At 43.1% G+C, this 12,116-nt stretch overlaps 1 protein-coding gene across 2 annotated transcripts in view; it reads left to right on the top strand.

Annotated features, from left to right (window-relative positions):
* Nucleotides 1–8,140, top strand: part of COP1 (COP1 E3 ubiquitin ligase) — a 180,288-nt gene extending 172,148 nt beyond the window's left edge. For both annotated transcript variants that reach the window (XM_060232478.1, XM_060232477.1), the window contains exons 19-20: nt 5,073–5,117; nt 7,802–8,140. In XM_060232478.1, the coding sequence (XP_060088461.1) occupies nt 5,073–5,117; nt 7,802–7,819 (63 nt within the window). In that variant the 3' untranslated portion in view covers nt 7,820–8,140. The remainder of the gene's footprint in view (nt 1–5,072; nt 5,118–7,801) is intronic.
* The last annotated feature ends 3,976 nt before the right edge of the window (nt 8,141–12,116 follow it).

Raw genomic sequence — 12,116 nt, 5'->3', positions numbered from 1 at the left:
CTGTTTGTGTTTTGAGAAGCTGACTATTTCTCGCATACCTTCACATTTCCAAGGTATGATGGGGCTCCTTTTTTTGACTAATGCTTTGCTGTTTTCTGAAAGCTGCCTGTGGCTGCATTCCCACCAGGGGAAAATGGCTATTGTCTAGTCAGAGATGTGAATATGAAAGCTGAACTGCTGACTATTTATAGAGGCAATGTGAATGCTCTCAGTATTGCTTTATAACTTGCACAAAATGGTACTGTTTTGAGGAAAAACCATTAACAGCTTGAAAACCAATACAAAAGAGTGCATTTTGCAGTTTGCTTCTAGATGCTAATCCCAAAGAATTTTATTTATTTTTTTTTTAAATCTGGTACCAGTTGTCAATTTCTTCTCGGTAAGCAATGCTAGATGACATAATGGCAATTCATCATGAAAACTCTTCAAGTCTACAGCTTGAAGAGTTTATGTGCCACGTGACAGCTCTTCTCAGAATCCCAGTCTTTTTTCAAAAGCAAATCCTTGTGGTCAAAGAGAGAACTTCCAAAACAAGATGTCAGCATGACCAAGAAGCTCCAAAAACAGAAGGCTAATAAGAACTGCCATATATTCTCAGGTTTTAGAGCTTTTTCAGTCAGATTTCTGCTGTGGGGGAGCTGTCCACAATTTTGACATTAGAAGAAAACCTCTAGGTCAGTGGCTCACATGTAACATTGATTGCTACATTTGGGAGACTAATAGAGGTCAAGAGAATTTCTGGAAAGGACAATAGAGAACTTTAGAAAGGAAAGCTGGAAAAGGACAGTTACTTAGTAAAAGAGAGGGAGAAGGGAAGGGATAGGAATTAGACTGCAAAGTCATGGGGAAGACAAAACAGGAAGGAGAGAGAGAACTGTATCAGGGATAGCAGAAACTTCACATTTCAGAAAAGATGCTTCAGAAAGAAAAGGGAAATGAGCTAAAAGATGGGAGAATCTTCAGGAGGAGAGGAAAAGGACATTAAATGTGAAGATGGTTGGAGAATTAGGACACGGCATACAGAAAGGAAGTTGCAGCTGGATAGACAATAGTGAGAGTGGGAAAGAAAATGAGAATGTTAACTTATAGTGGAGATGGTTTTAAAAAGAGGATTTACATAAGAGTCTCGGATACAAGTACAAGATCAGAGATAACAAATAGAGGATGCCAATGGAGGTTGTGAAGGATTATGAGTTTGTGAACACATAGAAAACAAAATGAACCAGTGTAAAGAGGTCAGGAGGCCAGACTGAAAGCAATAGTAGCATACATCTGTGAATTAATGTGTGTATTACCATAGCCTTTGAAAAGTATTATGGTAAATGAATCTAGGAAATGTAAGCTATAACCTGTAAGTGTGAGTATGATGTTTCCTTCTTTCTCTCAGGCTCCCTCTTATACACACCCTAAAATATCCTGCAGAAATAATGTTCCCTTATTGCCTAACCCTGCTTATTTACACTAACTTCCACCCATAAACTTTAGCCTCTGGATTAGGCCTTGCAATTCTAAATGATGTTTTAATACAGACATGGAATATGCTGTTAACCAGGGCCCCATGTTGTGGCAGCTTCCAAAATGGAACTGAAGGAATCTCTCACCTTTTCCTCTATGCCACAGTAGCTTGTTTACATTACTTGGGCCATGTATCCAACACGATATTAAAAAATAACCTTGAGTTATACTATACTGAAATTCTAAAACTAAGATTTATATGTCTGCCTGTGCTTTCATTCCATAAACTTCCTTTAAAATACTGGGTTTTATTTTGGTAGGAACCTCTGTGTGTGTGTAAGCACCCAATAAATTTCACGGGGGAGCATGTACCTTCATGGGGGAGGGTTTCCTGCGTTATAGTCAAACCATCACATTCTAAGCTAATGGGTATGTAGTGGGAACATTAAAATGTCCCCTACATCAACATCTCATTCCAAATAACAGGAGTATGGCATCCATCTTCCTGGCGTGGGAAACTCAGCTGCAATTGGGCACTGATTCAGGGTTGTGATTTTTGACATATAAGATGAGGAGGAAGGAGTGCCAGAGGAGGACAGTTGGATCCAAGTCCAGTAGCACTTTGGAAACCAGTAAGAGTCTCAGAGTATAAGACTCTGAGAGTCAAAGTTCCAGGGTCATAACCATTGGGGAGGGGGCACATGGGGTGGTGCCCCCTATAGAATCTGCAGCACCCCCATCCAATCTTCTCTAATCTTCCCTTTCAGTGAAAGTTCCCTTTGTCAGACACAAGAGAAGAACAATCCTTGTGCATTGGTTTTTGTCAGAAACAGAGAACTGCACACAGGATATATCTTTGAATTCCATATGTTCCTTTGTGTCTTTCTTTTGGAGTCATGGAGTACAAGAAGATCTATGCTTACTCCATTAATTCTATCTTCTAGTTTAGGCTTGGAAATAGCAATCACCAGATCATCTGTGGCATGTAGAAATAGATCCCAGCAACTAGGCAGGCATGTGTTTCACGAAAGTAATTTTGTTCCTTTAGGCTAGTGTAGATATCAGCCAACAGGCTAACACAAGGTGGCCAACGGTAGCTTTCCAGATGTTTTTTTGCCTACAACTCCCATCAGCCCCAGCCAGCATGGCCAATGGCTGGGGCTGATGGGAGTTGTAGGCAAAAAACATCTGGAGAGCACCGTTGGCCACCCCTGGGCTAACATGCATTTTGTAGATTTATTTGCAAGACTGATAGAAAGTCAATGCAAACAATTGACTAGAGTTTGCGGATATGATTAGAGAATTGAGGAAATTTAAAGGAATAATTAAGCAGCGTGACAAAAAATGGAAGGGCTAGCTGGAGACTAAAAACTAGAAGAAGAAAAAGTAGCAATATTTACTTAGAAGAAGAGAAAATACTGAAGGAACTTGGTAGAAAGAACCCCCCCCCCCCAAGGCCCTGGTGAGAGAATGGCCTAACGAAAACATGGCTTTATTTTTGGGGACTTTGTGTTAAATAGTGGGATCAAAATAGAGATGTTTCAGACAAAGGGCAGATCAGTAGCCACTTGAACTACAGTATGAGGAGGGAGGGAGGAAGAAGAATCCACAGGAATATATTAATCACCAGGAACAGGCCTGTAAGCAAGGAATAAAGAATCCAAATCTGGAAGCGAATGACTGAGAACTGCACTCTATGAAAAGAATTCTTTTGGATGGTGCTTTTTAAAAAGTGAATGTAAGATTAGGGTGCCTGAACAAGCAAGTAACTCTGTTGTCAATGACAGACAAGGTGTTACTTTTCTCACCACCCTGCTTGACTTTGTGGGTTTGGTACAGAAAGCCAGAGATTGGTGGTTAACTGGGGCCAAGAGAGAAAGTGTCAGAAAGCAGCAGCTCTGAGGTGGGGGGCAGTGCACTATGCTGAGATTTATTAGCATCTGTCCCTTAGAGGTCCTTGACTGAAATATCAAATTATCAGAGGCATTCAGAGAAATACCAGCAGGTGTTGACACTTTCCAGCAGGCGTTCTTGTACCTGTCATGTCTTCCCATAAGATTTCCATGCATAGTGCAGCAGCATGAATCATGCATGCATTTTGTTACCACCTCCCAGGCTGGATAATGCACATGCTTCTGAACAGCGAGTTGGTGACAGAGAAACGTGTGATGAGACTAAAATGGACTTTGTCTGTAAGACTCAAGAAGCACCTTCTTGTTCCTGTGGTCAGATTCTCTCTAGGAACAGGAATTGTCTGTTTCCGTCATAGCTGCTGGCCATGGGCGTGCAAATCCACACATGCCTGGACATCAACTGCCCGCTAGTTGATATCATGAAACGCTCACCCATAAACATGACCTCTTTTGGGAACTCTTATGGAAAGAAACTTCGCAGCCTTTAAACAACAGGCGGTAGCCACTGGTCTGTCTCACTAAAGCCGAAAATATAATGAGGACGAAGAGGTGCTACTAATGGAGTAACTGTTAAGAGCCCACTTAGTTGCAGTCCAGCAATGAAAGCTTTTGAATTTTCTTCACATTGACATCTCCATTTTGAAGACAGGGTTTCCCCCACTTTCCCCTGACAATTGAGCCTTGCCTTCAGCTTCAGAAGCAGCAGTGTTTCTGCAGTCCTGTGAAGATGCTTCCCATATGAAACAGCTTCCCATATGAAACAGCTATAAGACTTGCCTTCACCGTTCCATGTTTGTTTTCTCTGGTATATGGAATATACACAGCAAAACTTAAGTACACACCCTCATTTAAGCCTTCGCAGGCAGCTTTGTACAGGGAATGCTTCACGCCTTGTGCAGAGACGAACTGGAGTTTGCCATTAGCTGCATCTGGTAGTAGTTTCCTGACAAATGCATCAGTATGATACACCAGTTTCCTGCATTTTAACATGTTTGGTGTAGCCATAAAGCAGCTTAGTGGTACATTTTTTTTAAAAAAAGATCTTATGTTTGTAGAGGTTCCATTACTGGCATTTGTATGTCATACCGTTGGTACTTTGTTTACAATGTTTTGTAATGGTGATTAGCAAAACGAATGGAAATGGCTCCTTAAAATATTTCAAGTGGGTGGCTTATTTTGGTGGTTATGAACAAAGTCTCTTCAGGCAGAAGGGTTAAAGATTCTTTAGACGCCTAATCAAAATCATGGTAATATGTTTTCTCTAACCTATTTTGTGTTCCACTGTTCTAGCAATTTCTGAAATAAGATGCTTAATGTTTGTTCTAAAATTCTGGTTGTACGCAAGGATTAGATTTCTTTTTTTTAAGTAATGGGCAATTGTGAAGCTTAGACTAGGCACCCAAGACCTTTTGTATGTGTTTTGGGAAACAATGAAAACCATTCATATTCCTTGCCTTCATCCACAGAACTTGAAGTTATTTTATTTTTGTCAGTAATTTTGGAGTAGCATTCTGTTAATGCTGCTTTTCTGAGGACTGTTTTGGAAGAAGCATTTGAAAAGGACATGTCCCATAACTGAATTATCTTTATAAGCTGGAATTCCAGACTCAGAATTGTTTAAATGGGGGGAAATCAACAGCACCTACCCAACCTTTCCAGGAAGTGTCTGCTACGACCTGACTTCTTTTTCTTCTTCTTTTGCAGGAATCCAACGTTCTGATTGCTGCTAACAGTCAGGGTACAATTAAGGTAAGTTTGTCTGCCTGATTCCGTTTCAAAAGAATGACTGTTGGTAGCAGGAAGGTGATGAGCACTGGGAGAGGCCACTACAGGAGCCCTTCCTTCCTGCAGGTGTTTATAACTTAAAATGAACCCTTTGTCTCTGCTGCATGTTAGAGAGGTGGGAATAGAGAGCTGAGATCAGAGGTGTCCAATTAAGAAGCAGGTGTGGAATGTAGCCAGTGTCCTCTTGGCACTGCCAGGAGACCTCTGCAGCCAGGAGCGAGCTGCAGCCGGAAAGGCTTCAGTACACAGTCAGAGCAATGAAGCACCAAAAGACGTTAAGTTTCACGTGAGGAACCGCTGTCATGGTCTTTGTGCTAGTCGCATACGATGGAGACCACTGTGCATCAGCTTCTAGAATGCGAAGAAGAAAGTAGGTGTTCCTGGGGTCCTCCCTTTAGATATGACTCTGTGTGTATGCATTGGAGGAACACGGCATGCACCTTATTCTGTGGTCTTCTGACCATGATGATGGCAGCGACCACGGGTGGAATTCTAGCATGAGCTCCTTTGCATGTTAGGCCACACACCCCTGATGTAGCCAATCCTCAGGAGCTTACAAGGCTCTTTTTTGTAAGTTCTTGGAGGATTGGCTACATCAGGGGGGAGTGGGCCTGATATGCAAAGGAGCTCCTGCTAGAATTCCACCCCTGGCAGCAACAATCTGAACTTTTTTGTTGTGAGCTTTGGGACAACCTTTTGGGGTTTGGTTTTTTAGCTTTTCTGTGTCTGTGTTCTGCATAATTTTGAAACACACAAAAAATCAAGAGCTACTTCCTCTTCATTGTCCTATTATAGTACAACTTGGTATTTTAACTCCCATTGTGTATCTTAAACATTGATGGACACGTGAAGCTTCCTGGAGACCAATGGTCCATGAAGGTCCATATTGTCTACTTGGACTGGTGGTGGCTCTCCAGGGTCTAAAGAAGAGGTCTGTCATATCACCTGTTGCCTGGTCATTTTAACTGGAGATGCTGGGGACTGAACTGGGAACCTTTTGCACGCTAAGCAGATGCTCCACCACATCCCTATCACCAGAGCACTGATTTTTAAGGATATTGCTTCCATTGCAGCTTTTTGATTCTTTGAACATTGCTCCCAGCCCAGTTCTGCTTTTTGACACCACCTAGCAATCTATTGTAGTCTCCCTTTGCTGTGAATGATTCAGGTAGGATTTGGAGAAGAACCATGGATGGGTTCCAGGTATTAGCTGAGTACAGTGTAAAAGAAGAGAGAAACTAAACTGCAAGCTAGAATGATTTGCCTATGAACATCTTTTGGCCATTTTTAAATCCACTGTACCTGAACACATTTGGGGAATAAACATGGAGGGCTTTTGTGGGGGAGAGCAATCTTTAAACCAAGAAAACTAACTTAAAGTCCAGTCCAGTCCAGGAGGATGCATTGTCTTGCGCTTCATTATCAATTGCAATTCAGTTTCTGTAATTCCCCTTTGAAATTCCTTTGTAAGTGCACTGCCACTCTTAGGTCAGCAACTGAATGTTCTGGTTTCCAATGTCAGACTTACGTCCATTTATTATTTTCATCCTCCTGGATGGAATTGAGACCTAGGTTTCCTGTCTCATTACCAACACTTATCTCTCATGCCTACTACCCCTCTGTATATCACACCTAATCCAATCAAGCCTGCTACTCGCATTCACCTGCTATTGCCATTCAACATCTGAAGTCACCTTTTTAAAGCTTATATCTCTGGTACATCATGTTATGTTTTATGGCACACATGGCCCAGCTCAATAAAGCGGCATTTATGTTAGATCCAGCCCTTGTAACAAATGAGTTCAACACCCCTACTTTAAACATCCCATCTCCATTTTTTTTTTTTTTTAAAGCACAGTTCAAATGTCTCCTCTTTGCGGTGGTGCTGTATTCTGGTTTGTTCTCCTTAGTGTCTATAATCCTTGCTGCTTATTTGCCCTCCTAATCTGTATTGGAGTGAGGAGCTTGCCTATCACACAAAACAACTGTATTGAGCCAGTGACAAGAATCAGCTGAGAGCTTACTGTGTGTCATCTCCACTATGCTAGGAAGAGGACCACTTTGGCATGAAGATGATAACATTGCAGTCTAGTACAACTGTGTTTCTCTCCCTTTCTAACTAGAAAATAATATTCCCTAGATTGTGCCAGAGGTTTCTTAAAGTGGTGCCTCTTTGTGGTACCAGAAGAAGGGAAGAAAGGGAACCAGCCCACTTTTGAGGGACAAACTAGGTGCCATGTTAGCTAAATCACATTTCTGCCCCATTCCCATATACGCTGGAAGAGGTTCCCCCCCCCTCTAATTTTAACATCAAATTGCTGTTGAATAGATGAGAGGAGGTGAGCCCTCCCCTTCTTCCCCCTGCTTTCTCAGCTCAGGCACTTTTCTCTTAGCATCGCTCACTTCTTTTGCTGAAGTTATGTTGGACCAAGAGAAAACATAATTTAAGAAAACAAGAGGAGAGCTATCTCCCCTTCCTGTGTATCCCTTTTTGTTTAAACTACATGCATGAATATAAGCTCACTGTCTGAGTTTGAATCACAAATATGGTGGCCACAGGTATTTGTAGAGTGGCCGTGAGGTAATGGAGGAGGTGAAATGGAGTCAGCCCCCCATATTAATTGCATTATTCTCCTTTTCTTTATCAGGTACTGGAGCTGGTATGAAAGGCGTTCTCTCTCTCTCAAGGCATGAGATCCTTGTTTGTGCTTTTGTCCGGGATTCTCAGTGGGGCACAAAGCTGAAGCTAACTTGCTCTTCCTTCTCAGAGTGATCATATTTCGGGGGTTTCTTTTTTCTGAATCGACACTCTTAGGACATCTTAGGACTCTGGGAAGTACAGTGAATTCAGTACCATCACCGTTAACTCCGTGGACTTTGCTGCTGATGGTTCTATCGCTTGTATAGGTTTTATGATGAGGAAGGGGTGTTTTTTTTTTTTTGGAGGGAGGAAAATGAGTTCTTAAATTAAAAGAAATCCTGAAAAAGGAATGATTGAAGTTCATTGCGCCTCATGTGGAAATGAAATGACCCTCTGTTGGTGGATATTGGCAATAGGTTTGCCTTTGTGTGTCAGGAATGGTTCAAAGGCTTCTGGGTTACTGCTTTTTAAATCTGAGGGCCTCAAGTTAAAAAAGAATTGGTTTGGTTTATTTTTGATTTTTAAAAACAAACTATATGTCCAAGTAAGTTGACCTCTCCAAAGATTTGAAGCTCTTTGTACAGCTGACCAGAACAGCCTGTGAGACTGATGCGAAGAGACCATTACCTAAAGACATGCAGAAGGCTCATAATTCTAAAGGTAAAGGTAGTCCCCTGTGCAAGCACCAGTCGTTTCTGACTGTGGGGTGACATCGCATCACGACGTTTTCACAGCAGACTTTTTATGGGGTGGTTTGCCATTGCCTTCCCCAGTCATCTACACTTTCCCCCCAGCAAGTGGGTACTCATTTTACGGACCTCGGAAGGATGGAAAGCTGAGTCAACCTCGAGCCGGCTACCTGAACCCAGCTTCCACCGGGATTGAACTCAGATCGTGAGCAGAGAGCTCAGACTGCAGTCATAACTCTGGGTCCACATTTTTCCTTAAGCACCTCTCTTGCCTGCCAGCCGAGCAAAGGGTACCAGCATTGATGTGGATACATGCTGGTTGGGACTGCGTCTGACACCACTTCATCATCTCTTCTCCTCCCCCCCCCCCCTCCCCAACACCCAGTGGGCTATCAGGCTGTCACGAAAGGATGCTGTTGTGTCTATTGATCCGAGTTCCATTGAGATAATGTAACTGAAGGCGAAAGGTAATGACAGTTAGTCTCACACAGTCCAGTTTACTCACCCACCAACCCACCCAGCCCACCTCCATTTTGTGACACTTGTTAAAAGCCAAGCATTTTTGATTGTTGTAATATATTTGGGGGGACAGGCTACTCTAGCCTTATTTTTTAATAACCATGCATACACTTAATTGTACAAGTGGAGAGAATGGGGGAAATAAAACTGTGATTCCAAATGTTCCTTTTTGTTAATTTGTTGGCCAAAATGTTAAGGGGTATGTTTCAAGTGGTTAGGTGATTCTGTACTTCTTGAGGCTGGATGCAGAAGTATACCCGGTGCCATGGACCGGAGGAATTTTTAAAGGCTCATGAGGGGGGATAGCAGCCTGTCGGCAGCATGATGTACTAAAAGCACATTTTTGTGGCCTGCCATGACTTTAAATGCAATTCTGATGATCCCAATTTTCATTTAAAAGCAGGCTCGTTTCTCATCCTCACTGCCAAAGAAGAGTTTTGTACCTATCATTCCCCCTTCCACCTACTCTCCAGTCAAAATAAGGACTCTTGCAGTACAGAACAGACTAAAAACATGTTTCTGAGTCCACCTACGTATCAAGGTGTTGAGCTGATGTGTTATAAAAGTTGTTTGACACTTCTGCCCCGCTTCTGCATTTGCCATCTACATGAAGGGATGATTTCCATGTAAGCTGCTCACGTAGATACTGATAATTGTTCGGATTATTCATTGGTACCTTTTAAAATATTGGCATTAGCAGAGTTTTTAGGAGGTTTTGCATGTGCAAGTGAAAGGACTGAGAGCCAGTTTGGTGTAGTGATTAAGTGAGCAGACTCTTATCTGGGAGAACCAGGTTTGATTCCCCACTCCTCCACTTGCACCTGCTGGAATGGCCTTGGGTCAGCCATAGCTCTGGCAGAAGTTGTCCTTGAAAGGGCAGCTGCTGTGAGAGCCCTCTCAGCCCCACCCACCTCACAGGGTGTTTGTTGTGGGGGAGGAAGGTAAAGGAGATTGTGAGCCGCTCTGAGACTCTTCGGAGTGGAGGGTGGGATATAAATCCAATATCATCTTTCTTAAAATTCTAGTACGGTTATTGGCTTCTGCATTAGTGGCCATTTGTTTTGCTCCAGTGTGTCGTATCAATTATGCAACTTTTTGGAGCACCTGATGTCATTCTGCATGTTACCCCATCATAAAGCACTATACAGGGTGTGTGCTTTTTTAATCATATTGGCAATAATAGCCGTACTGTATAGATATGTTAAGAGAGATGGTAACTTGCAGAAGTCTGGTGGCCTTACAAAAGGCCAAACATTTGGGTGAACAGCTTATCTTCTATCATTGCCAAGTGAGGTGGGGTCATCTGGGTGCTTATGGCATGAAAAATTTCCACTAACAGCAAGGTGGGGCACTTTTTGCCAATGCCTCCCTCCTGTCACAGGCCTTTAACTCCACCCACTCCCCCTTCTATTCTTGGGAACTCCTATCCCCCCTGGAGCAGTGTTGCAGGGGCTTTTCTGCAGAGGAAGGGAGGAGGTGGGGAAGTTCTGCTGTGGTGACAGAAATGCCTTCTGTCAGTGGAAGTTTGCCATGTGATCCAAGCAATGCATTTGGACTGATCTGGAACCTGACTTTTCCATGGAATACAGTGAAGTCCACTAACACTTTGGGTTTATTTTCAGCTTAGTCAAACAGTAGTACAAATCAGATCACTTGGGAATGTCTAAGAAAATAAGCCACACTATACATCAAAAAATACTGATCAGATTCAAGTGAATTTTTCTAAAGTTATAAGGACCATTGTGGTAGGAATAATCAGGAACATATTCAAGTTTTCGCGGACTTATTTTAGCAGACCTTTTTCTTTAAGGGGAGTTTGTTCATCCCCCCTCATTCCCCCTTCCTTCCTTCCACTGGGAATGTAACAATGCCGGCTTGACGGTTTTAGTAAGTTTTCCAAGGGCTCCAGATAAATTCTAATTGTTTCCCCAGTTCTGACTCCATCTCTTCTTTTCCATGCTTCCCAGCATCTTTGTTTAACTCTCAATTTTAACAAAACAAATCTTGGGGGGAGAAGAAAGCTATAAAGCATGTTCCCGAAGCAGCTCCTCAAATTACATAGGAAGCTGTTTAACTTCCTTCTGAACTTCTATTCTCTGTCGAGCTCAATGCAGATTTCCGCATCTGGCTTTAGTTAGAAATATAGCACTCCTTGAGCAAAGTGATAAAAAAAAAAATTAAAAATCCTTCCTTTAACGTCCCTTTTAATGTTCTTTCCTTTTAGGTGAAGTCTGCTATGTGCATAATGTCAGTTGGAGACATCGGCTTTCCGTAATGCCTGATGGCAGGTTCAGGATCTTCTTCGTGGTCTCTGTGCAGTCCCACACATGGGTTTTCCCGCTGGAACGAACCCGACCTCGGAGAATTCAAAGCTAGCCTTAGGCGTTATTTTTGGCGCGCACTTCCTCCCGCCCTGGGGAGCAGGCATCCACTGCGCATGCCTGGAGCGGGGGGAAGGCGCTCCACCCACCAGTTTCTTTCCGACCGCCGCCCGGGATAGTCCTTCCTCGTTGCGTCTCCTCTCAACTAGCCTCCTCAACTGTTTTTTCTCCGCTACCGCTAACGTCTTTCTTCGTTTTTCTCCACGTTTACTTCTGTCTGGTATAGTAAAAAAAAAAAAAAAAAAAAATTCTTTATATATCCTCCTGTTTCCTTTATCTCTTCCCTTTTCCTCCTTCCCCCACCCTCCCCCCGGGCGTATGGAAGGAAAAGTAATTAAAATCACTTTTAAAAAGTGTATTCGCTGTGGGACTAAGATCCCCTCCTCAGACGGCCACGCTTTGTGCTTAATTTGCCTGGGCGACACCCACAGGATTGACGCTTGTGCTCACTGTGCCCAGTTCGGCAAACAAGCTAAAAAGAACCGCGCCGCTGGACTGAATAGTCACCTACTGACCCAATCTCTGCGCCCGGCTATGTCTCAGTCTTCCGAGCCGCAGAAGTCTCCACAGAGGGTGGGTACGGTCCAGGCAGCTTCTGTGGCTATGACTCCCAGGAAGCTAAAGCCTCAAAACACCCGAAGAAACACCATGATTCCAAGAAACAACATGGTGACTCGACGGGAAAAGAGAAATCTTCTTCGCCTCACCAGTCAGCTTCGGATGCGAAAGCCGC

Source organism: Heteronotia binoei, chromosome 2 (assembly GCF_032191835.1).
Source record: "Heteronotia binoei isolate CCM8104 ecotype False Entrance Well chromosome 2, APGP_CSIRO_Hbin_v1, whole genome shotgun sequence".
NCBI lineage: Eukaryota > Metazoa > Chordata > Lepidosauria > Squamata > Gekkonidae > Heteronotia > Heteronotia binoei.
The sequence above is the reverse complement of the archived record's forward strand: the minus strand, read 5'-3'. Positions and strand labels throughout refer to the sequence as shown.